General features: G+C 50.4%; 1 protein-coding gene across 2 annotated transcripts in view; it reads right to left on the reverse strand.

Moving 5' to 3' along the window:
* Positions 1-26,130, reverse strand: part of SUPT6H (SPT6 homolog, histone chaperone and transcription elongation factor) — a 42,894-nt gene that overhangs the window by 10,941 nt on the left and 5,823 nt on the right. Inside the window, exons 2-28 of one of the 2 annotated variants that reach the window (XM_067565923.1) lie at positions 22,531-22,674; positions 21,301-21,456; positions 21,050-21,120; positions 20,389-20,584; positions 19,565-19,649; positions 18,383-18,656; positions 16,644-16,745; positions 15,910-16,026; positions 15,201-15,290; positions 14,492-14,634; positions 13,330-13,481; positions 12,280-12,378; positions 10,974-11,103; positions 10,728-10,878; positions 9,905-10,059; positions 8,657-8,852; positions 7,734-7,873; positions 7,534-7,651; positions 6,547-6,623; positions 6,309-6,444; positions 5,649-5,786; positions 5,150-5,317; positions 4,406-4,533; positions 2,982-3,189; positions 2,697-2,844; positions 2,258-2,400; positions 867-1,007 (exon numbers count right to left, since the gene is read on the reverse strand). In XM_067565923.1, coding sequence (XP_067422024.1) covers positions 867-1,007; positions 2,258-2,400; positions 2,697-2,844; positions 2,982-3,189; positions 4,406-4,533; positions 5,150-5,317; positions 5,649-5,786; positions 6,309-6,444; positions 6,547-6,623; positions 7,534-7,651; positions 7,734-7,873; positions 8,657-8,852; positions 9,905-10,059; positions 10,728-10,878; positions 10,974-11,103; positions 12,280-12,378; positions 13,330-13,481; positions 14,492-14,634; positions 15,201-15,290; positions 15,910-16,026; positions 16,644-16,745; positions 18,383-18,656; positions 19,565-19,649; positions 20,389-20,584; positions 21,050-21,120; positions 21,301-21,456; positions 22,531-22,636 — 3,768 coding nt within the window. In that variant the 5' untranslated portion in view covers positions 22,637-22,674. The remainder of the gene's footprint in view (positions 1-866; positions 1,008-2,257; positions 2,401-2,696; positions 2,845-2,981; positions 3,190-4,405; positions 4,534-5,149; positions 5,318-5,648; positions 5,787-6,308; positions 6,445-6,546; positions 6,624-7,533; positions 7,652-7,733; positions 7,874-8,656; positions 8,853-9,904; positions 10,060-10,727; positions 10,879-10,973; positions 11,104-12,279; positions 12,379-13,329; positions 13,482-14,491; positions 14,635-15,200; positions 15,291-15,909; positions 16,027-16,643; positions 16,746-18,382; positions 18,657-19,564; positions 19,650-20,388; positions 20,585-21,049; positions 21,121-21,300; positions 21,457-22,530; positions 22,675-26,130) is intronic. The other variant, XM_067565924.1, reaches the window with a different exon arrangement.

Raw genomic sequence — 26,130 nt, forward strand, 5'->3', positions numbered from 1 at the left:
CCTAGTAGCAGTTGAGCTGAAAGGGGAAGTGAACAGACAGCAAGCAGCCATCAGGTGTGCGCACAGACAACAGGAAGATGTGATTGGGGGGGGGGAGGGATGTTTTCCAGCTTGTCCAAAAGACCCTTCTAAATGAACAGGGCAGCAGAAAAATCCTTCATGTTTTAAAGATCCGGGTCATGTTGTTTAAAAGGGCTCTAGCAGAAACTGGAATGTTGTCGTACCTTTAAACGTGTTCAAATTGACAGTGTTGCCTTTAAGGGATCACTAGGAGACCTCAGATCTCAACGGGATATTCCTTCATCTAAACATTCATCCCCTCAGCAAGGATCCCAAAGGAGAGCACAGATGTCAACCCTTCTCCTTTAATTATGTGCACATCTGCATTTTATTCCCATGTGATTCTACTAACACAGTCCAGGTCCCTGTTCTGAAGGAGACCAAGTAACTCAGAGGAGCCACAGAAATGGATTCAGCTAAGAGAAACAACCAGGAGTGAGGGATTCAGACAGGAGAAACAGTTCCTCAAGCTATTTAGAGAGCTAGAGACAAAGGTCAGCTCTTCATTAGAATGCCTTCTAGCATCCCAGGCTCCGGACTTTACTCAGATTGCAATAAATCCTCGACGATGTAACATGCTAACTGATTAACACAGTTCCCACCAGTTCCCAGGGAGATTTACAGTCTGGGAGAAGGCAGCTAGCAACAACCTAAATTCACTATTGATTTAGAGCTCACAAGTGAAAAAGAGTAGTTATAGAGATATCTGGGGAAAAGTACAGTTAGCAGGATTTTGGGCCTCTGATATCAGCTCTTTAGAGACATCCACCAGGAGCTGGAAGAGTAGATGCACTCTGTTTTCCTACCTTCACCCTTTCTTCTGGCCGCTTAACCACCTTGTCACTGAGAAACTTGGTTGGTATAAAGCCAGTGACCCCATTGTCCAGCCGTGTCTTCACCCCAATAGCTTGGCCAGGGCAGGAGCCGCTGTCAAAGTGATTCCAAACCTTAAGGAAGCAAAAAAACAAGACACTGCATGGAAAACCATTTCCAAAGGCAGCACAAGAACAATGCAGTTAGACACAGGAGACACATTCAAGCAGGCGTCTGGGGTAAGTTCTGTAACAGAGCACCCGCAGCAGCTTCAGATAAATTAAAAGACAGAGGTGTGACTGAATGAACCTGATCAATGCAGCATCCCTAGGTCAGTTATGCTTGGCTCATGGCAAGGAGGTTTGCTTTACAACTAGGGAGGCTAGAACTCTCAGGCTCCGGCTACACTTCGAGCAGCGTGTTGAGCAGAGGCAGGACACATGTAGCTACACACTGCAGTTACAGGGAGGCTGTGTTCACAGCTGACACCACAGCATGTAGCTGCACACTGCAGTGAAAGGCTTCAGCAGCAGGGAGGCAGCGGGACACTGTGCTGCTAAAAGCAGCAGTGTCGATGTGGGAGGCGCTGCTTGGGTGTGTAGAAAGTCCGTGTAGGGTATATGCCCTGGAGGCTCAGTGACATAGGACACTAATCTATGTGCCTAAGGCATGCCTCCCTGTCTACGCTGCTGTTTATACCTGTGCTAGCAGGGCCTGCCTTGTCTGTGCTCCACATGCTGCTGTAAGAGAGTCAACACCCCTTTAGACTCGGTAGCACAACTCTGCAGCCAGGTGGGGCTCTACTGAAATTCCATGGCCGTGGCACTGCGGATTATCCGGCTCCCTGACTATCCAGGCTGGGATCTGCCACTCTTTAGACCAGACCCCAAAATACCAGCACATCTAACAGCAGGAAGTCTCTGCTGATTCTTAAACTGAGAAACAAGGGGGTGAAATCAGCGCATCTTCCCCACCCCACAGGCAGCATCTCTGCAAAGAACCGAGGAGTCCAGGCTCTGAACAAACCCATTCTGAATATTTGAGGGGAATGCGTGATAACGAGTTGTAGCTGAAGCTCCCATAGCCATGTCACACCTGGTCAGATACCCTGGGCAGCCCTTGCCCAGCAACCAAGCGGTGCCGTCAGACCTAGAAAGAGGCTGTTACAAAGTAGTCAGTATTCACATTATGTTTACAGCCAAAGGCTCCAGCTGGGGTCGGAGGCCATTGTGCTGAGTGTGGTCTGAACACGGGGGACACAATCCCTGCCCTGAAGCGGTCTCCTTTCTCAGAGGGCTCCTCAGCTACGCACGTACTACAGGATGCTGCTGGGGCAGCACAAGGCACTTTCCCATATGAGCAGCCTGCTGGCGGGAGACTTTACCTCACTGAGCTCCGGGAAGTTATCCTGCTGACAGAAGGGACACTGCCAGAGGCCAGTCTCGTCATTCCGTATAGCCTGATCGTAGCTTTCGCCTTGGGGCCTCCTGTGGGCTATCCCAGTCACGTTGCAGGTGATCATTTTACCTGGGGAGGGGAAACAGGATGGCTGAGACCCAAGAACCAGAAGTACATCAGGCACATGCAAGGCTTGGCCAGTGCCCCGAACGCGATGCCAAGCAGGCCTCTAGGAGGCTACCTGGACCCTGACCAACGTGTGGCCTTCGATAAAAGCCATCAAGTGCTACACAAACTGGTTCTGCAGCACAGCAACAAGCTGCAGACCTGGCACCCATTCCAGTCAGTGTCCACTAGGCTATCATTCTCACAGACCTCCAGCAGCTATGTAACCTAGAGAGCCCTCCCAGTAAAAGGAGGTGTACCTATGTAGAAAGTCTCTGGTGTTTCTTTGGTCAGCATATTGAAGACCTCCTCTGTATTAGGAGAACGGTATGGGGTTCTCAGATCCTTGTATCGGCAGCTCAGCTCCGCTCGGATGTCATAGAGAGTGATGTGTTTGTCACCGTAACCCTGTTGGTACAATCGCATGGTTCAATGTTTGTGTTCCATGAAGGGCAGAGGTCAGGCTACAACAGCCCTGTGCCACAAACCCCAAGAGTTCAGGGCTGCAAGGCAGCCCTACCCCATCTCCCGTCCCCAGCACAGACCTGTCTCTCCAGCTCTTCAGCAAAGGCATCGAGATCCAGGTCTTTCAGACGCTCAGGGTTTTCTAGGATCTCCTCCAGAGCCCCAGCTGGATTGGCATCCTCTGCGGATTCATCGTATTCCAGGGCATCCACCGCCATTTTTCTTGCCCATTCATAGGTTTCAGGGTGGACTCGGGACCCATCCAGGACCTCAATGTAGGAATCCGTGCTAAAAGAATTCAAATACATGCATCATATTGGAAACTCTACAGAAGGCCAGAGGAGCATTCCGAAGTCTGAGGATGGAAAATAAAACGACTAAACAGAACATGCTGCTGCTGTGTTGCTGCTAGTCACATTCACCAACAAAATTTAACAAGCTACTTTAGGGGGATGAGAATTCTCTTAAATTACCATGAAGTAGGGAAGGGCAGAGAGCAGCCTGCAGCCACCCCCATGTCACATCATATGGGCACAGCCTGGTCGCTACAGTGCACTTCAGCCAGTCTGATCAAAACAGAGTACTGCATGTCAGGGCTTGCGCCCTGTAACAGAGAGCTGTGGCTACAATTTGCTCTCTCATACCAATCAGGTGTGGTTATCTAACAATGCAACCCTCTGTACCAAACTGCTTCAGGGGTGCCTAAGCTTTGCCTGACTCCAAGAGACCCTGCATTCACATTACTGGGGTCTGTGTCCGGTAAACGCCAACACCGCAGCACTCGGAAAGTCCAGAACGCCCAGGGAGGGGGGCCAAACTGAAGAGTTCATCTGGCTGCCCTGTTTGTTCCCAGAGCCTTTCTTCCAAGACCAGGTGAGATAGAGTAAGAAGGGGTAGAGACAGCCCAGCACTGAAGACAGCATGTTACCTGCCCAGGGACCATCCAGAGATTTAGAAAGTGGTTTCAAACTTCTCTCACACTTTTGATTTAACACGAGGTGTGGCTAATAAAATAATTTTTAAGCTCTATACATTTCTCCACACAAACTCCTACAACCTTCCTTCCAGTTTAAGAGCTAGCTAAACTCTTGTGCTATGCCGTTGCCCCACATTTGGGGTTGTTAAAAAGGCTTTTAAAAAAATCAATCTGCAGGACCAGACCTAAACAAAAGTGTTGATGGATTAGTGTGATGAAAGCTACAAAGACATGAACTCGTGAAGAATTGACTCGAGCTTTGGTTTGTCTTCACCACCAAGGATGCCCCAAATCATAGCAAACAAAGAATTAGTGCTGTACTGCTCACACTGGTGGTTAGGTGGAGTTGGCCTAGAGAGTCAGCGTAATAACCAGTAATAACCTAACTTGGCTGGACGTGAGAGGCTGCGGCACAAAAATTCCTGGGAATACAGTCCCTGCAGAATGAAATCTCTTTCAGCCCAGTCACTCAAGTATGAAACCCAAGCAGCTCGCACCGCGTGGCATTCAGCACCATCTAATACCAACCTATCGCCCAGCGATGCGGTGTCAATTTTGATGAAGCCAGCACAGTTGATGAAGACCTTGGGTCCCATGTGACACATGGTGACCAGCTGAGTCCGGTTCTCCAACCTTGTGTTGTTTTGTTTCAGGATCTAAGGAAGGAGATATTAGCATTAGCTTTGCAATGCAGTACATGGAAGGGACAGACATCCCAGCCCAGGGGGAAGACAGGAAAGGAAAGAGAGGCCTCAGACTGCACAGTGAGGGTGCCTCACGAGAGTCTCTGGTACAGCCACACAGCTCCTGTTGTATTAGCCCTCGCCTTACTGTACAGGAAGCATCTCAAATCCTCACTAAGGGAAGATCTAAAAGCAGGACGACCCTGCAGGTAGGACTGCCACACTTCTCAGGGTGAGGAGAGGTACTTGGCCTTTCACTCTGTGCCTCCTAAAGCCAACGGGCGTCCTGCTACCACAGCATAGCTTGGCTGACACTACGGCCATCTCAGGAATTTGCTAGGATTGATGGATCTGCTGAGGATTCCTAGCCACACCTGGGAGCCTGGCCCATACACAGCTCCAAGTGCGCTATCAGTGCAATAACACACACTCTAGGCCACGTGGGGACAGTGCTGTCAGACACGCCAAGAGTGCAGGCCCTTGACACTGGGCCTCCCAGGAGTGCAGCCAGGATGCTGACTTGCACATAGTAGCTTTAGTTTAATGCAGTGTCAGCTCTAGGGGCAGCAGAAGCCCATTCCATTCTTACCTTGAGCAGGTGAGTCCCTTTGCGTGGCCCCAGGCCACACACATATTGTAGCAGGGCCTGGCTATACGGGTGAGCAATTGCTCGATTGACGTCCACTCCGACCTCATTCACACGGTTTATGAACTCGCAGTAGAGGGCATTCAGCAGCTCCTCCTTCACCACATGCTCCTGCCAAGGGAGAAGGGGGTCACTGTGGCAAGTGTGCACTAAGCTGTTCAATAGCAAACGTGAGCTGACTTGGGTCCTCGCAGAGGTACCTCCACCCTGGGCTCAGCATGAGTGGCCACTTATCTTGGAGAACCACAGTCTACTCTAAGGCCATGAGGCAGATGAACGCTAGAGAAAGGGAGCAGAGAAGTCACTAGCTGGAGGTACCAGAGAACAGGTGGCCGTAACGCTGGGTCAGCTTAGGGCCTTGTTCCTGCTGTGGAGAATTCCCAGGCTCACTCCTGCAGGGAAACGTTTCTTTCTGACTGAGAACCCCACAAGGAATGCTTACCTGCAGAGGGTGAAGTTTCAGACACAGGATATCCTCATCAGAGCTGCAGACCTGAGCAAACTCTATCAGGGGGTCCTGAATGCGGCGAGCCAGCGAGACAGCTTGGCGCAGCACAGGTGGGTAATCTCGGAACTCATTCTGCAAGGGATCAGAGAAGCAGAGCAAGGCTATCCCTCTGCTGCCAGTGTCCACATGGCTTCTACCTTAGCGTGAGTGATACCAACTCAGAGACATTTTAGGCAGAAGCACCTTTAACGCTCAGGGCAGGCTGGAGGATGGATCAAAGGCTGCAATTAGAAATACGACTCCAGGAGAAAGGAGGTGAGGACAGTTCTAGCACCTTTTTGTCCAGTTCCTCCCCATGTTGACAGGGTTGCAGCGACTCCCATCTGCTCAAGTGGGCAAGGTTCAGTCCAGACCTTGCCAATATGTACCTTAGGCAACCACCACTGAGCACCATGGTACCTGTCTCTTCAGTGAAGGCCAAGCAGGGTCCTTCACAGCCCCTCTAGCCTCAAACCCTCACCATGCAGCAGCAGCAGACACCAACCTGCCTGACGTGGTGGATTTTTAGTGAGACAGGTTATCCTCACCGTGACCCGGACAAGTCAGGGCCACCGGGAAGGAGCACAGGCAGAGTACAAGCAGCAGGTCATTTACCTCCGACTTCCGACTGTTCATGTAGAGAATGGCCAGCTCGTTATCCACTAGCTCCACCCCAATGGAAGACAGCTGCTGCCCCTGGTCCAGTTCATGCACAATCCGCTTTACGTCCTCCATCAACATCTGCGCATCCCTGGGGAGACATGGCCAAGGGGATAGGGAGGAAGATCAAATCACATGATCTCCAAGGCAGCTCCTGCAGTGGGCCCATCACAGCCCCCGTCTTCACTCTTACCTGTTCTCTCCTGCAATGGTCACCACGTGAGGCTTCTTGTTGAGAAGGAATTTTTTCAGAGTTTCAATATCCTGGGCCTGGAGCAAGAAGAAGGAAGTAAGATCTCCATGGAAACAGGCCGGTTAGCAGGAATGGCTAGAGAGCGGCCCAGCACCATGTGCTGAGCACATGTCCAGGCCATGGGGCTTCCATTACACAGGACAAATCCTCAAACACTACCTATGGCATTAACTGCCACCACAATCCACCAGCATGAAACACACAGAGCTGTGGCTAAGTGTCTGGTCAAGGCCCTTCCCAGGCAGCCCCTGGGAGCGACAAGATGGCTCAGTTGAGTTGGGGAGAGGTTAGAGGTGACCTGCTCACAGAGTTACAGGGAGACAGCGTGAGCCAGAAATAGCCAGGAGCCCTTCCTGATTTCCACCAAGCCATGCTGCTTATTGCTGCACTGTGGGGCTGAAATGGCAGCTGATGGCAGCTCACTGAATACCTCAGCACAGGCAGGAGCAGAAAGACCGATTCCGACCATCTGTAACTAATGGGCAGCAAGGACTGTCTGTGGCCTTTTGGTAAGCTGGACAGCCTTTTCCAAAGGCTTCCAGTGGCAACGAGCAGGAACCCTCAGCTTCATTTGATGAAAGCAATCCCACATGCAAGCGTGTGATCGTCTCTGCCCCCAAATGCAGTGCTGGGATTACAGCCCTCCCTGACCTGCTTTCTGAAGTACTTGATTACGACCAGCTAAGCCCCAGAATACGCCCCGTATGTCTCCTCTCCACTCACTGATACTAGGTGTGGGTCCAGAACTCTCCCGTTCACGAACTCTAAGATTTGCTCCTAATTCTGATCAATCTGCAGGATGCAGCAAATACGTTTCCGACTCCAGCTCTGACAGACAGGCTTGGGATCACTTACCGCTCACTGCTACCCATGTGCACTGTGCCACTTCAGTAATAAGCTTGGGAATACAGCCCCCACCCCGCTCACCTTCTTGTCCCGCTCATCCTCCCGCCAGGCGTTCCTTCTCTTCGTGAAGTGTGGCAGCCGGAGGAAGTCTGTAACCTCGCCTTCGCCATTAACGAGGGCACAGAACACAGGGTGGTCTCTGCAAAACAAACAGGGCCCCCTGAAGCGATGGGAACAGAAAAATAGTGCATGTAAACTCAGGAGCAAGCCTGCCCTGGTACCTGGCAGAGGAGAATGCAATGCCCAGCACCCGAATTCCCTTCCCCTGATTTTCATCCATGAAATCATCATCTTCTTCCACCTGCTGGTCTGGACGGTAGGGAGACACTTTTAGCCAGTTGTACAGCTTCCGGCTGCAAGCCTGAAGGACAGGAAGAGGGAGGGGTGAGAGGGAGAAAGCCCAGGTCCCCCTTCACATCTCCTCAGGCACACAGGGTGGAGCTGGCACCCTGGACTGAGCATGATGTGGGGGCAAGACACACAAGCTCAAGAGAGCTAAAGAGATGCCGCTCTTTCCAGCTAGAACAGCCAATCATCTGTCTAGTCTGCTACTGGGTGCTCCTTTGGGGCCAGCGCTCACGCACTAGGATCTGTATTAATCTCGCAGGCCTGCAGCCCCCGGCATAGCACTTTGAGCAGTGGATCTTGTCCACCAGAGAATCTGCTCCGGAGCCAAGGAATTCCCCTGGCTCACTGCTGTGGCAGTCAGGATTCCCAACCAGCAAGAGACTGCGGTTTCTTCAACACAGAGCCAGGCATCAGTCAGAGACCTCCCGTCCAACACAGTGATCTCACACACACTGGCCCAGGTGCTGAAGGACTAGAGCTGGTGTGCAAGGTCTGATGGGAGAGCGCCCTAGCACAGGTGACCCCGAATGGTCTGTCTGTCCAAGGGCCATTTAGAATCGTATCTAATGTTGCTCTTTCCTTCCTAGCCTTGGGACAGAGTGAGACTTACTCACAGACGTTCCTGTCTGTCTGTCTGTCTGTCCCCCAACTCCTCCCCCCTTGTCATTACCCTCATTTACCCGGTCAAAGGACTCTCTCCAGGATGGCCTCTTACATTTGTAACTTTCCAGTGCTGATTCCAGCCCTGCCTAGAACGCAGGCAATGGAGCCAGCGTGGGTCCCGAGCGCATCTCACCTTAATGACATACTCCTTGGCCTCCACCAGCAGCTTGTTCTTCAGCTCTTTAGCCATCTGCACATAGAGGAACTGGTTGAGGGCGCGCTCGATGGCCATGGTGCGCTGACGATTCCACTCCTGCACCTGGTGGCTGAACTCATCCCGGTAATAAAACTGCTTGATTTCCTCAAAGTAGGTCTGGTCACTACCGTAACTGTGTGTGAGGGAGAGAGAGGGAGGGGGATGTCATGCCAGCTCCACTGCCAGCACCTGCTGAGCAGCCAGGGCCTCAGGAAACGTGGGGCCTACAGCCTTCCACGCAGGAGATGTCCACACCCCCAAAGCAGACGTGGATGTGCTGCAGGTCCCCAGAAGCCAGCATCCAGCCACAGCCCAATCAGAGCCTATTCTTCCCTTCTACTGAGGAACGTGCACCGGGAAAGAGTGGATTTTAGGGATCATTACCAGGCTGTCACCCCCACAGACCCTCCCGTGGCTGAGCTGTTTGGGTCATGCTGCAGTCTCTTTACGTGGGTAAGAACTCCTCATTACACGATTGCTGGCAGAGGCCTGTGCTGTGGTGAACGGGTGGCTCCTAAGGGCTGGGGAGCTCCCTGTTGGTCAGTCTCAGGGAGGAGCCAACTCTCCCAACATTCCCTTAGCCAGCCTGCCAGACACAGGTGCCCCAGTTTTACTCGTCCGAGGGCTGTGCTAGCAACTTGCCTGGAAGCCCAGAGGCTCCCAAGTCTGCATAACGAGGGGCAGCCTGCAGAGACCAGAGGTCCCCGTGTGCAGCGATCGCTCTTGGTAGGAACAGCTGGAGCACTGCAGTAGGGGAGTGCCGATATTCACGGGCCCTCTCTCTGCTGCAGTGGAGAACGGCCCTACAGGTGCCTCGGTCGGGATGAGCCTTGTCTGTTACCGCTACAGCCTATTGTCCTGATACCAGGATCACCACGCAAAGCACTGTCACGCCACAGCATTATTTCAACTGCTCCAGTGTCCAGGCCAGCGTCAATGAACCTGTGAACCTCGCTGCCCTTGACAGGGCGGCAGTGCACATCACATTTATGACGGGACAGCTCCAGGGATGTGAGCTAGTGCCAAGGGAGCTGCCAGGGCCAAGACTGCAGGTGGCAGGCGTGTCGCACGGGACGCGGTTTTGGCGATCAAAGGGGTTCCGACGCTAGGGGAGTGAGGGCAGGAGAGCGCTTGGGCACAGCTGCACTCAGCCATTCTCCGCGTGGGAGACAGAGCTGGACTCACCCCTCTACCCCTTTCATGTCAATGCTGATGTCGATGGTCAGCAGCCCCTCCTCCTCAGCCAGGCAGATCTTCAGAAACTGGTCGTCTCGCAGCTCCTTCACGGGCTTGTTCTTCAGGTACTTACAGGAATATGCATAGTGGGCTTCATCAACATCCTGCCAGCCAAGAAACAGCCGTGTCAGCACCCTGGGCAGCCAGGGCCCTGGGACAGAGTTCATGGATTTTCAGACCTCTGAGGGACTTAGCTACGTTAACCTAAATTTTAAGATTAGACCAGGTCATAAGGTCAAGAAAGCGTCTTTGTTTGAGATTCCCGGATTTCAATGCCCACCAAGCTGCAGTGCCTTTCCCCGGAGTCTGAACAGGACTCCGCAGACTGACCCTAGCCACCCCAAAGAATAAATGCTGGCGTGTCTTGGCAGCAAGGGTTAAAGCTCATGAAATGGCAGGGGTTAAATCAGAGTTGCAGAATGCTGATGGCCCCTCACACCCCCAGAGCGTTCATGTCCCATAGCTGTCCAGGTGGGAGCAGAAGTGGACCCCAACTATACACCACCAGAGGCATCTGTTCAGAGCTGCCATGGTGGGCTTCATCCAGTCCTGCCCCAACTGAGCCCAGCACACACCAGGCACTAAACCCTGAGCACTGAGCCGAGAATGCAGGCAGCAGGGCAGGCCCCAGCACTTCCCTTTCGAGGCAGGAGCATGCACTTTATTGTACCATGTGAGAGTGACCGTAACTCGTTGCCTCTAGGTACCCATGCTGCTTGGCCAACCCCCGTCCCCAGCTGACGCCCCGTGGGGCAGTGCTCCACTTCCTTACCTTTTTACCCTTCTTGGTCGGTGCAATGTTGAGTTTGGCTCTCTCTTGGAAAGTCTGTCTCAGGACCTGCCTGACCAAAGGCTCTCGGGCTATCTGCAGTGCCACCATGTAGCGGGCTCCTTCCAGCACGGCCTCAGGGGTCGAGAATTGACTGAAAGGAGCAACAAAGCCAAGTCACAGGATTGCGAACGTCTGATACCATCTGTCCCTACACATCCCAGAAGGACCATCCGTGGCGGCACTGACCTACACACGTAATCCTTGGCCAGCTCCAGCGGCTCTGCTGGGAACTGCTCTGTCTCGTGACGCTGGTAACTGTCCCGAAGATTCTCTCCAAACTGCTCAGGTGTCAGACCAAATTTCTTAGCCAGGCCGTCTAGGCAGAGAATGCACAAGCACGCAAAGCAAGTGAATCTTAGCACATGCTGATCAAACCCCCCACCTTCATCTAGCAGACAGGGCCCTGGCTCCACTGAGTGAGGGCAGCTGCTACAGTACGCAGCACTGTCTTCAACACCTGCCCCACTCTGTAGCCAATTAGTTCCTTTTATCACTGAAGTGTGTTATTGTCACAGGGAACTCATGTTATGTCACATACACGCTGTGTGTGATGAACAGATATCAGTAGGACAGGGCTACAGGAGCATAAGACTGACAAGTACTTCGGAGTGATGAATGTGTATTAGGCATATCAATAAAGCAAGGCTGTAATGCAAGGCCCACTGGCGAAGGCCTGTAAGATTTCAGCTTAGCCACACTACACCTCAGGCACGAGTGACTGACCTAAGACTGATCCTATGGCATATGCCAATAAAACCACAAGCTTACTGTGAAGGATGTGCCAACAGGTGATGTTATGGAAAATATGTCACTATGTACCCGGCCAGACTGCAAGACACCTGATTGTAACATCACGGAAAATTCTGCATTGAATGCAGATCACCCTGGAAACAGGTTGATGTAAATGTTAAAAGCAGGGCACCCCAAAATGTATGGGATGTGGAAGTACAGATAAGGAAAAGGGGGGCTTGAAACCTCATGCATATACATAGGTGTTAGGCATGGTCACAAGAGGTTCCCTGGCTGGGCTAAAGTGGGGACACCCCAGCAGGAACCACCCCTCTATCGATGGCCACCTGTCGAGAGATCCACCAGACTCTACCGTATCTGTGTGAATACGGCATTGGCTGTGGTTTGGGCTCTTGTAGGGTGTGTAGATGGCTATGTGAGTGTAATGTACCATACAAACACCATTTTTATTTATTTGTTTGTTTGTCACTGTGTGATCCCTGTATTCATTCTTCATGTGCTGTGAAGTCTCCCAATCCAAAAGACTCACGAAGGGTAACTTACACCTCATTGACCTGACAACCGCAGCATCACAGGGGCTGAACTCACTCCCTAAGGACAATGTTTAACACAGAACTATCATGTCCCTTTCTAAATAGAGGCTACAACTCCCAGGCCTGATGCTACACTGCCTAGTAAGGCATGCTGACCTATTCCATGCTTGCAGGCAGCTCGTCACGACTGACCAAGCGGCAGTCCTTACCCAGCCCAGCGGTTTGACAGATGGTGTACATATCCCTGCGGGATGCCTGCTTCAGCTCAGGTCCCTTCTGCTCTTCATCTTCTGCATCCTCTCCTTCACCTACAGGGGAACAGTATATTCAGCACAGCATCTTTCTGGATATACACCAGTTGGGCACTTGCAGTGCTGGCTGGCTAGAGCAAAGGGTCTCGTGTACTTGGCTGCAAGCTGGATCTGCCCCTGGATTCTGGGACACTGGAAACTGGAGAATCTGCTGCAGCTTCAGATAACTGACCAATGGATGGGTGTACTGAACAGCCAATGTGTAACAATCAGTGCAGTACCTGCGGGCTAGGGAATCTGACAGCAAGTTCAATTGTACTCTGCTTCTACAATTTTAATGGTCAGTGTGCTGCAGGTTTTGTACTGAAAACCTACAATTGCCGTGTAAAAGACATTTCCTATGTCCCGACAGTGTCGAGAGAGGCTGGTGATCTTGGCAGCCAGTCAAGGAGCATCCGTGGTGTCTGGACCAGGACAGATGTAGTTTGGGATCATATTGGCTATGAATGGATCGGACTGAGAGAGGACAAATTAAACCAGGGGCAGCTGAACAACAGCTAACTTACAGAATTCCACCATAGGGCTGACCCACAGCCACCCTCATCTTCAAATACCGGAGCGGGCCTGCTGGAATATAACTCCCAGCATTCAGTGCTCTAGTTTGAGCAGAGTAGATGCTGAAACCTGCAGCTTCCACAGGCTGCACATGCAGACGGAAGATGAGGGTGGCTGCAACGTGCTCCAGTCTAGGTTAGCGAGATGCAGTGCTCCATCTCCTGGAATGATACTACAGTTGCAAAGTGTAGGGATCCCTAGGAAGTTCATGACAGATCAAGAGCTAATTTCAGATGGAAGGGAGCAGTGGATCATGTGCGCACACACCTGTGTGCACACAGGCAGGGTCGAGGGAGAAGCAAACATCTAAATGTTGCACAATTGTTTTTAAAGCAGTAGCTCCCACTCTCCAGGATCACAAGAGTTAAAAGTCTAACCCATTTTGGGACAAACCTTCTGCCTCGTCTGCATCCTCCCGGATTCGCTTGTGTTTCTTTCGGCTGGCTTTGGCAGCGTTCTGCATCCTGGGGATGTCTCGCCCGTAGTACAGCAAGAAATGGTTATACACGTCCTTCAGCTCATCCATGGACTGCACATCCTTCAGCCTAGAGTGTGCAAAGCCAGCATGTCATCCTCATGTGAGTTGAGCTGGGACCAGTGCACAAGGAGCCAGCTCTGTGACTCATTAGTCAGGCAGAGAACAACTCAGGTTCTTGCCCTCTGGAAGTTTACAGACAAGAACGCTTCAGTTTGTTTCCCACCTTTCTGACTTCACATGGAAACTCTCACAGAGACTGCAGCAGCCAGTGATCGTGCTGTTTGAACCTGTCATACCAAAAAGGTGCTTGGGGCTGGCAGGCGATGGTTTAAAGTAAAACGAGGGCACGTTACAGCCAGAGTTCTAGTTCTCAGGAATTAGAAAGTGCTTGTTTTTGTTTGGGCGATTCCAGCATCATCATCCCCCAGGCTTCCCAACTGCAATTCCGGGCCCCAGGGCAGAACAGTCTGTGCTCCACAGAAGGAGAGGGCTGAGATCTGACTGGGCTTCCGCAGGAAGTTTTTACTTATTTATTCTCCGCCATGCAGCTTCCCGGGCAGCGGAGGAGGCGGTATCTGCTGCTCAGCTTCCTGGCTCCCTTGGACTCCCCAGGGAGATCACTGATGAACCCGTGAAGCTGAGTAGCAGATACCGCCTCCTCAGTTGCCCGGGAACCTGCATGGGGCATAATAAATAAGCCTGGCTCAGGGGAGAGGCGGTGAGCATGAGTGGCAAAGGCCTCAAGGGAAGGGGGGTGCGGAGGAGAGGAGGTTACGTATCTATCCTCCCATCTGCCCAGGCCCTTTTAAATCACTGGACTTCTGGGAAAATGGCCTCCTCACCCCCCTCCTTGGTGGGCCTGATCCCTATAGCTTGCCATGCTTGCTGTCGCCCAAACAGCACAGAAAAGCTGCCCTGAACTCACCTGTAGTTTCAGTGGGTCGTGTTCACCCCAGAGATGGTTGCATTTCAGGGCGGGGGGGAGTGATCCCATTTTGGACAGCACGTGTATCAGTCTGTGAGCCAGTTAGGGATGAAAGGTGCTGTATGAGAACACAACAGATCATGGAACCTTACCTCTCCATGTCAGTGGTATCAAGGGCCCTTATTCCATCAGCCAAAGGTTTGTCTGGATCAGCAGAGATTTGCTCGTACTGATAGGCCTGCATCTTCTCAAACAGACGGGTCAGGTTCTGCTTGCGGATCTTTAGCTGAGTCCACTGTAACATGGTAGCAGAAATAAGTGTGTGCTAACCCGTCTCTGCTTGGAACCCACTGTTTGTGGTCCTGTCTCACTGCTACTTCCTCCCCGCCAATCTCGTGGCCCAAGGCAGGTTCCCTAAAAGCCCATGCTGCTCGTACCATAAGAACATTTGTCCGCAATGCAAAATCTCCAACAGCTGAGACCAAGTCTGATAAGCACGCAGGTCTCATCTCAGACAGATGTGCTCAAAGCAGAGCAGGCTTTGGGCCAAATGCATCAGGAGACCCTGGCTCACTGCGGCTGGAAGAGTCACTAGACCACAGACAAGCTTACGAGAGAGAACAGGGCAATCCTTTTCTTCCCAGCTAGATAATCCCTCATTGCCAAATGGTAGCAGAACCACAAGAAAAGAGACAGCATGGTCTCCAATGCCAGGAAAACTGGCGGCAGCGTACCTGTGTGGGGCTGCATATACCCAGAGACATGGCTAGTTGCTGATGAAACAATAAGGGGTGGTGAATGCAGTGCTTCTGTTTAAGTCTCAGACAAGCAACATTTCAGAGCAAATCCCTTGCCCCTCACCTTCTCATCCCACTGCCAGACCCTCCAGAGGTCATTGATGTGCAGCTCCGGCTCAACATACTCCTTTCTGTAGAAGGCGATGAATGGGACCTAGGTCATAAACGAGACCCATCAGTGCCACCCCACAGGATAGACCCATTGCTGGCAGTCAGAAGTACAGAGAAATGCAGTTACCCCAGGTGGTGGGGAGGAAAAGCTGCAAAGCACACTAGGCTCTCCGACCGTGCTAGGAAGTGTATTGGAGAATAAACAGTTCCTTTAGCCCATCCTCTTGTGCACAGGACTCTGGGAGCCCCAGGCATTTGGCAGTGTGGTCTCCCTCCATCCCCGCTCCCACAAGTGTATAGCAAAGGGGCTCTCACTGCTCCAGGGAGCAGTGCTGGTGACAGGCTGGGCTGGAGTAAGTGTGGGTTATGAATTAAAGGGATCCCTCCCCCAGCCTCACCTCCAGCCCCTTGAGTTGGAGTTACCATTTACCCCCTTTTCCTGCCTCTTAACAACAGAAGCTTCATCCAGCCTTTCCCCTGCAGCTGCTCTGGCTCCTAGCATGGCAAGTCACCCTGTGCTGCCCCAGCCCTTGCTGGCCCACATTAACTCCTTCCATTGGCCCCAGTAGACCGGCAGCCACTCCAGTAACCCTTAATATCCCAATGTAAGACTAGCTTAGACCCTCCCTCCCCACCCTTCCTCTGCCTCTTCCCCAAGCTACCTCGAAGTGCTGATTCCTCATGAAGTTCAAGGCTTCTTTAATCTTCTGGATGGTGCTGGGCCCCTTACGGCTGAAGCTGCTGCTGGCTTGGCCACGGTCCAGGTAATCGGAACTTTCCTGAAAGAGGGGACACCGTGTCAAGTGCTTCCCACAGCCACTTCGCCAAGATGCTGGGCAGGCCAGCCAGCCTTGTCAATGGCGAGACAGACCCAGCCAAGGGGAACAGGATTTCCACAATTAACAGACTCTGATTTCAGAGCCTAAAACACCGGTCTCGCCCTGCCTGACAAAGGGCAGTTATGATGTAGCATCTGATTAGGTGATTGACAGGTAGAAGAGAGCTGATAAGTAAAACTTACTACCCCGACAGCACCACTCCGCAAAGAGCTTTATGAACTAGAGTGTCTCACAGCCCCCTACGCGAGGCTTCAGCACCTTCAGTTTACAAACGGAAATTGAGTCAGATGCAAAAATGACCTGCCCAAGGCCAGAGAGAATCAGTGGCAGAGCAAAAACAGTTCAGGCGTCGTATCCCCCATCCTCTTCATGTTTCACCACTAAATTACCTTTGCTGATGGGTAAGGAACCCATGCATCAACTGTCCCAGTAATCAAGGTACCACCTCACTCCAAGAAGAGCCCAGGAAGAGTTTCCCCAAGCAAAGCATGCTGGAGAGTTAGAGTTGGCAGAACAGTAGCCATCTCAGACCTGGGATTCAAGGAGAAGCCTGTTACCTGCAGGGATATGGTAGGTGTGGCAAAGGCATTCCTGTAGATCCAGTCAGCTTCTTCCTCCAATTCATCATCTTCAGCACTCTTCACAGGAATGGAGCGCAACTGTAGGGGAAGACAGGGTGAAGGGAGGGCCACGTAACATCTGTGGCTTGCATTACACATCGGTCATGAGGGGCCCAGAACCGTTCCTTTCATTCTGCACAAGACAGAATGCCTGGAAGGGCTCAAAACACCTGTACCCTAGGGGCTCCATTAACAGCAGCTTTTCAAAGCATGCATCTTTGGACTCCAGGATCTGCCTGTGGACAGCTTCATACTAAGTGACCACCAGCTAGCTCTTTGGGGAAACTCTGGCAGAAAATTCTGCAAGGGGTGCACAAGTGACACTGCCAGTCAAACTGGAGGCTTCCAAATCCGTATCTTCTCCACTTGTGCCATGGCCTCTTCTGTTCCAGTCACTCTGCACCACTTGGGACTAGCCCTGTTCAAAGTCACTTGCCACGTCATCACCATCCCTACTGCAGCCACATGGATGACAACAAAGCACCAGTGACTTTTTGCCATCAGATTCTTGGGTCTCTGAGGTCCTCTGTGCATTTAATCTCCCCCACCTTGTCTATCCCAGGGCCTGCTCCACCTATCAGTATGACAACCTGGCAGGATCACAAGAAGTCTGCCTAGGCCACACGGCTCTTCCTCCAAGAAGAAGAGTGTGGCACTCCCATGGGCAGAGCCACTCCTCTGAAGAAAAACAATTCCAATTCAATACTGACACGAAAAAGGTCCCTAGCTGCTTCACGTGTTCCATTCCCATGAAGGTGGGTGCAAAGGACTGCTAAGAGTTAAGGGATGCAAATGCCAAGGGGTGTAAAGGAGGACAGAGAATTTAGACTGTTCCAAGGGGATCAGGACGATGGACAATGGGGTGAAATTAAGAAAGGGAAAATTTAGTCTGGATATCAGGGAAATTCCCAACAACAATGTACCAGGCTGGGGAACATTCCTGCAGGAAGCAGCATATGCTCCAATTGCTAGGGCCATTTAAAAGTAGGTTATGTTAGCACTAGAAAATGTCTGGTGGGAAACGTCCTGCACTAGTTAGGCTGGAACATCCTAGCAAGCCCTCTCTTCCATTTAAATCTCCATTCTTATTATCAAGAGCCGTGATGGATGGGGTTATAAATGGGACCCAGCACCAAAGGCACACCTGGCTGGCAGCCATGCAATTGTACTTCATACCCCTATGGGCAACACTGGCAGCAACTCCCATCTTGCCTTTTCTGCACCAGCACATGGTGCCAGCACCAAGGCCTCTAGGGAAAAGTCATCACTGGATTTGGGGTTCTTAAGCTATGACGCTGAGAGGTAGCCCATTTCCTGCAGAAGCAGGGTGGAGGCTGCAAAGTGAGGGATATGGGAACTGTGAGATTCCTATCCCACAGTCGGGCCACACCCCAGGCTCCACCCCAAGCATCTACACTGCAGCTGTATAGTCCAGCAGCTTGGGCCCAAGTCAGCTGACATAGAACAGGCACGGACGTTTAACTGCAGCGCAGACATACCCAAAGAGGCCACCTCTAAAGGTGCCAATTAGTGCCAAATGTGGGGCTGTGGACATTTGCGTGAAGAGCACCAATCCTGCAAAGACTTACACATGTGCTTAACTTTATAGCCGGAGAGACATCTCTTTGAATTCAGGAGGGCCCTCTCAGCACCACAGACCCCATCCCCCCCCTCACCTGGAACCTCTCTGGCATGTCTGTCACACGGATCTCATTGTCCTGGTCTGTCAGGTGACTGCTCTCCAGCTCACTGGGCTCATACATTTCAAAGATGCTACGCCGACTGACGCGCTTCTTGGCAGTCTTTTTGGGTCGGACGCGGATCTCCCCTTCAGCCTCCTCATCCTCGTACTCATATTCCTCCTCCAACTCCTCATCATACTCATTGTACTTCTCAAATTCATCGTAGTCAAAGTCCACTCCAAAGATCTCCTGAGCCTCTTGCAAAGCACTGGAGGAGAGACCAAGCTTCATTAAACCCCTGGTGTTACCTGGTCACCAAACACTCATCTCACCGGCTGTGCATACTATGGCACCAGTGTTCATGGTTCACAGCTTGAAGTCGAGCATGGCAGGGAATGGGCTGGATGTGTACGTAACTCATAACTCAACATGTGCTGTTTTGTACCGAAAGAAGTAGTATCTAATCAACCCAATTAATTTTCTCCCAAGATCATCAGATGGGAGATTCTGTCACAGCCCAGAAAGAGCACAGGGGCTGCAGAATTGTCCTGTGATGGCCAAGGCCCTATGGCAGAGACTTCTCATTTAGCAAAGGAGCTTCCCCCAATGCCTCTTTTCAGTAAGCAGGGAAATAAACTGGATGGAACTAACAAGCCTGCCCAGAACAGAGGAAGCTAGGTGTGCTCAGCTAAACCACTGGTAGCTCAGCACCAATATCCCTGAGGGAGGAGCCCTCGGATTCAGAACAGTCCTGCTCTCCGCAGGAACTGGACAAGTGACACGGAGAAGGCGTGCCTCACCCCAGCACTGGGTGCAGTGAATAGGAACGGTAGTCCTGAGACACCAGTCCGCGCAGGAGGATGCAGATAAAAGTAGGGGCCTGGCTCAGGAAGCCCTGGGGATGTTTCTGCGAAAGGATTGATCTGGTGTCCCTGCAAGAAAGGGATAATCTTCTACAAGGGAAGGGAGATCTTGCCTTTCACCAAAACACAAGCTAAGGACTTGGACTCCTGCTCCAGGCCCTGGATTCAATCTTAGCTAGGTTTCCCCAGGAGGGGCCCAACGTGACGACATGGGGACAGAGGAGAACAGGCCAGACTGCAGTTGTGGAGGCTGAGGAAACTGAGCAACGTTCTCCATGCCCCAACCTCCCCACAAACCTCTGCTTCAACTTACGCATCTGTATAGCCAGGGAGCTTCTTCCGCCACTTTGGTTTCTTCAGAGGTTGCCCATCATCATCCACAATGAAATCATCGATGTCTGGACACAGAAAGGGATTTCAGCGTTTAGGCTAGCCAGAGATCTGACTGGTACGTCTGACCGCACATAACCAGGGCAGTCACAACGCCAAGCCTCTGCTATAGGTTTCAGCTACTGCTGGGCACTCAACTAGCCACGCCACCCATACCATCCACGTTCCTGCCTGGAAAGCTCTCACCCCCAGAGCTACAGGGATCAGCCAGCGCTAAGCCCACATACACAAAGGTGAGGAGAGCTTGTGCAGGGCAAAGCCAACATAGCTAGAAAAAACCTAGCTGGGGGGATATTAGTTCCCAGGTTAAACGGAAGGAATACCTCCTGCTGCTGGATGGTGATATTGGGCTGCTGTCCGAGGGAGGACTTCGGGCAGCAAGCAATGCTAATGGCTCAGCGTTGTGTTATCAAACACCCAGAGATATGGTACTCTGTTCCCTTCATTTGAAGCTGTCCCCACCACCATTCTGGGGGCAAGCAAGGCCAGAACAGCAACTGGAACTGTGCGGGATTTGCTTCTTCTCTCTGGGGGTCTCCAGTCAGAGTCTGGCCAAATCTGTAACCCCCCAGCAGGACACTCTCTTTGGGAGGTGGGTGCAGAGGCTGTGCAGCAGCAAATTCACTCTCACGCCAGGAGCAATCAGTTCCTCCACCCAAACACCGTACAGAGATAAAGCCTTAACATGCACGAGGCCCGAAGGACAGGGAGTGAAAGCACTTGAAGCAATAGGCCATTGATGCCTACCAGATTCATCTTCCTCCTCCTCTTCCTCATCTTCTGGGGCAGCTATGGGAGCATCAACAGCCTCACCCCCCTCTTCTCCTTCCCCATCCTGAAAGATTTCTTCAGCAATGGCTTCCTTCTCATGTTCCTCTTTCCCATAATCCTCCTCTTCATCATCCTCATCATCTGACATTTTTCGCACACGCCTGAATTTTTGCTACAAGAGTAAAATCTTATTCAATCACAAGGTCCTTGTCATCACAGACAGCACATAAACGATAGCACGTTCTCTACCAGAGCCTTCTCCACCCTTCCAGAACACTCCCTAGCCCCACAGCATTATGTTCCGACCACGGGGTAGCACCAGCATACCAGTGTATTCCACCAGGATGTGTGCACAGGTGTTGGGGAAAGCCCTCCCTATCATTCTGAGAGCCAACAATTCTACCTTCCCCACACGCCATCACTTACCCTTTGGCTGAGAGAACTGAAGGTCTGCCCTCAACAGCTGCCCCTAACTTCCACGCTGTAGAAGTGCTCATACAGCAATGCACATAGCACACCCGCTGCTGAGAACCATGCTGGTCTCGACTTCGCAGCCCCACCTTTCCCCTTTCACTCACTACCTCAAGCCCCGGTCCCAGCTCACCATGCAAAATATCAGCATGAAAAAACAACTCACTCTTTTGACTTTGACACCCAAGTTCTCCTCAATGAGGTCAAAATCATCATCCTCCAGACGGTCGTCGAAAGCTGTCAGGAGAGAGCAGAGACAGGTTACACTCAGTACTGGTCAATGCACAGGACAGATTTAGCTAGTCCCATTATTGCTCAGGCATCAGATACGGGGAACGCACTACGCAGACCCATCAGTCTCAAACTGCGTGTGTTTCTCCACACTGCCTGCCACAGAACACAGCTTACACAACTTACTGCGTTTTCTCTTTTTGTGGCCAACATCGTCCTCTGAATCTCCAGAGTCACTCGCTTCCTCCTCCTCCTCCTCCTCTTCCTCATCATCATTAATGAATCCCTTCAGGTTCCCCTGCTCATCTTGATCATCAAGATTCTCCTCCTCCTCTTCTTCATCTGAGATGGACAGTAACACAAGCTTCAGAGCGCTCAGGACTCTTCCACCCTGACTTCCTCTAGCTTATGTGCAATGAGCTCCTCTCTCAACTTATCCGTTTGGGATGGGGGGTTTCAAAGAATCAAACACTTTCAACCAGCATTCAAAACAGACTCTTGCCCAAGTCAGAACCCCAGAATTTCAGCAGCCTTATTGGGCTCTGCCCATACTGAGAACAGCATTACAGGCAAGTCTTATTGCTGAAACAATTTTGGGGCGCTGAAGTTAATGTTAGTCATCAGTGAGTAGCTGGGTTGGCCTAGCTGACAGCCCCTAGCTTTGTATGTCTGAGGCCGGGTGCAATAAGCAGAAGGCCTGAGACTCTGGAATCCTCTGCTTTTCCCCCTCAAACCAAGCCCAAGTTCACTGACCCTCACGGCCTGCTCACTGGAGCTGTGTGTGTGTCTGGGGAATTTCTTTGCTTAGCATCAGCTGGTTCTAGATATTGATGGTAGGCAATTTTGTGTTTGGGAATAGAAAATATGCTTCAAAGTGCTTTGAGGAAGCACTAGAACAGTTCTATGGGGCTGAGAGAGCCAGCCCTCCTATGCTCATTATACCATGGTTTTGTCATGTGCTCCGCACAGATATAGGATAAACTGAATAATTGTGGATCATATCCTTTAAACAAAAATGCACTAAGGGCGTATCTACATGGGGAAATTTACCACCAGAACTATAGCAATATAAGTGTACCAGTATAACTCCGCGTGTGGACACTTATTCCAGAGTAAGCACTTCCATGTGGGGAGTTATGCCGGTATAACCATCATGCTGTATTCATATCGATAGAGTTCTATTGGTAAATTTTCCCATGGAGACAAGATTTCCTTGTTAGCAGGGGACAGACACACTTGCTAGTCTGTTTCGCAGGAGAGCATGGCCTTGTGGTAGGTTATAGCTCACCAACACAGCCCTCCACCCCACAGTGGTGAGAAGAAACTGTTGCTAAACAGTGAAACATGGAAGAGCAGCCATGACTGTTCAGGGCATGCTGAGAGCTCTGAAGGAGATGAGCGTGATGATGGACTCACCATCCTCCTCTTCTACAAACTTCTTGTTTACTCTAGGAACAACCTCCCCATCATCGTTGTATTCCTCCTCCGACTCCTCAGCCTCGCTCTCCACAAAATCAGACATGGCTATGGTTTCTCACACTCCGCTCCAAGGAGAGCTACCTGGTAAACATGAAATCAGACTGACAGCCAGCCAAAGAAGCAAAAAACAATTTACTCCTGAGGAGTCTCAAATATAGGGAAAGAATTAAGGCAACAGGATTTCAAACCAGTTATGAAGCCCCCTGAATATACCATAATCTATCCTGCATGAATACACCAGTTGCCAAGGATTATGCAAAACAGAAAGCAGCCGAGAGCTTCCTGCTGCTTTTAACCTGGTGTCAGTGAGCGGCCAAATCACAGGAGCAATCATCATTACAGAGCTGAACTCCTATAGGTGGCTGAACCAGGATGTGTGTAGCTAGAACCTTTTGCCCTATTTTAAGCACCAGACTCATCCAGAAAAGCAACACCACATGATCGCTGCCCCAGAAACACGTTCGGTACACAACCTCAATTAAGGTTTTAACATAATTAAACTTCACACTCGGCTAATGAAGTCAAAGCCAGGAAACCTGATAGGGTATATTACTGGCTGCTCACCAGCCTATATAAATAAGGCAGCTTGTTCTTCATGGAAGCTTCGGAAGCCCAAGATGGCAAACTTACTACCAGGAAAGGGCCGTAGAGGACACAATGCTAGAGGAGCCTGGAGGTGACAAAGCGTGACAGTTACCAGCATCACAATAACCTCACTCCTCCCGGAGTGTTCTGGGTTAGAGTGTTTATGGATTGCCAGAGAACGGTCAGAGACTCTCTGGCAGGATTGAAATTAAGGCACTAGAAGAGGACTTTTAAGGAAACGGGATTTGGTTTGTTTCCAGCATTAGAACGTGGCTTCTGGAAGCAATGGGAGAGTCAAGGTCAGCACAAGGGAAACCAAATATCCACAGTGGTGATTTGGATTTATTATTTTCATTTTCTTTTAACTTGTGGCTTTACAACTCATCATCATTTCCAATGGACTCTCTACTTCAAAAAGTAACACTGAGACAATAGAAACATTTTACAGTTCTTCCAGTTAGCACACTGGTGTGGAGACAGACCAAAAAGACACCGCAATTAGTGCCTGCCTCTGGAGAGGGATTGCAAAGGGTTAGATGAAGAGGAAGATCTAAAGCACCAATCTCCAAACTCAGTTGAAAGAGACATGATGCAATATACTTAACACAAAGATGAGAAGCAGAATTCAGGGGTCCCACAGGGAGAGACACCTGAATAAATGAATTCCAGAGTGCGTACACAATCACCAGCTCCCTGGTGCAGAATGATATCCAGTGAAAGGGAATCACACAAAGACAAATGGACTTTGCTGGCTTGGGATATGGGCAAGTCACATGAAGTCTGCCCACAGGTCTAGACACTCAGGTTCCACAAAACACGACTGCTCACAGAAAATGTTGGGCCTACTCCTCGATAAAAACATGACTGAGGATATCCTTGGAGACCCTCCCCGAACCTTCACAAATATTAAAAGCTGCAAGGAAATGCCTCAGCCTGTGCCTCACAAAAGGAAATCCCACAACGGAGATATGGTAAAGAAAATACATGAAATTAAAGAGATGAGCAGCTCACAGCTCAGATTCCACAATGCCAAAGCTATCCGAGGACTCCTGGGCTCTAGCCGGCACTCCATTTACAACATACTAGAGACATGGACAAACAGCAACAACAGCCCAGGGCTAAAACAACATAACTCCACATCCTGTCCCGTCAACAGCCTGTCGGCCATATACCGAAACTGCACAGAATGTCTCTTCCCCAGCATCTGCATATCTAGCAATGACGATATCTGCTTGAGTTCTCTTCCAGACTGTAAGGCCACAAACACTTCTGTAGCTGCTACACCTAAATATGCTATCGATATTGCACCAACTACCTCAGATGAGCTATGTAACATAGAATGGATGTTCTGCAGTACTGCATGCAGAAGTAGGTATCAACCAACTACAGACAGTTCTCCCATATGTCTCCTCATAAATGCCTCTTGATACAAACAATTACAAAAACAAGCAATAGCAGGCTGAATAGCTCTTTTACACAACAACATTTGAATTTCCCACTCTGCCCATCATTCACCCTTTTAAGACAGCTGCTAAAATGGTCGAATTACTCCCCCCTGTCCAGCACGTCACAACATTCTGGCTGTTCTGACTTTTCAAAACTTTTCATTCTGAGCCCAAACTCTCCTTCTCACTGCACATTCCAGCAGCTTCCAGACACATCATCACCTAGTACACGTTTCAATTCACTTGTCTAGTGAGCAGAAGCAACTATAACTGAGAACTAGCAGCTCGTTTACTGCATGGACAGTTCCAGAACAGCCACTCATTTAGACATCTGGCCATCTCCTTCTCCAGTGTCATCCATCCTAAAAACAGTGTGAATGCAGTAAGCAGAGATTAATTAGCATGGGAAATAGAATTGAGCATGGCTATTGCCATGGATATGTGGAATCAGATAACTACTAATACCGCATCTTCCCCTCTGCATGGAGTATGAAAATTCATTCAAACTCTAGTACTGAAATTACATTGGATGCCATGTAAAATGACAAGTGTGAGTCTCAAAGAATGACTGTGCTGGAGATAGAGGACTGGGTGGCATAGCGTTGCCCATGTTTGGGGAATGCTGAAATACCAGAGAACCCTGGGAAAATATGCAGAACTGCAACTAACCATATATAGTGACAGGCCTCTAGGCCCTACAATTACATTTGTGGACACTCTTGTGGCTTAATCATCTTTATTGTAGGCCTCCCTTGCTGTGAAGAGATCTCATAGCACTGAAAACCAATGACCAGGATGATATGGTACACTTGGTAAAGAGTTACATGAGCTGGCTAAAGGTAACAGGAATACAGCAAGATAAATGAGTACAGAAATACGTGATCAGTGTTTGTGGAGATGTGCGACTAAGCATGACCATTTATTTAAAGTCATTTAAAGTGATGTACCAGTTAACACAACTCAAATGTGAAATTGCAAAACTAGTAATTGTGGTATGTAAACTATCATTCAAACCAGCTTCTGTATCAAATGATACAGCTAATGTGATGCCAATTTTTAAAAAAGGCTTAAGAGCCGATCCTGGCCATTACAGGCTGGTAAGCCTAACTTCAGTACCAGGCAAATTGGTTGAAACTATAGTAAAGAACAGAATTATCAGACATACGGATTTGTTGGGGAAGAGTCAACATGTTTTTTGTAAAGGGAAATCATGCCTCACCAATCTATCAGAATTCTTTGAGGGGGTTAACAAGCTTGTGAACAAGGGTGATCCAATAGATATGGTGTACTTAGATTTTCAGAAAGGCTTTGACAAGTTCTCTCACCAAAGACTCTTAAGCAAAGTAAGCAGTCATGGGATAAGATGAAAGGTCCTCCCCTGAATCAGTAACTGGTTAAAAGATAGGAAACAAAGGGAAGGAATAAATGGTCAGTTTTCAGAAAGAAGACAGGTAAACAGTGATGTCCTCCGGGGGTCTGTACTGGGACCGGTACTGTACAACATGTT

This window comes from Emydura macquarii, unplaced genomic scaffold (genome assembly GCF_026122565.2).
Source record: "Emydura macquarii macquarii isolate MOO-44397 ecotype Brisbane River unplaced genomic scaffold, CSIRO-AGI_Emac_v2 contig_2699, whole genome shotgun sequence".
Classification (NCBI taxonomy): domain Eukaryota; kingdom Metazoa; phylum Chordata; order Testudines; family Chelidae; genus Emydura; species Emydura macquarii.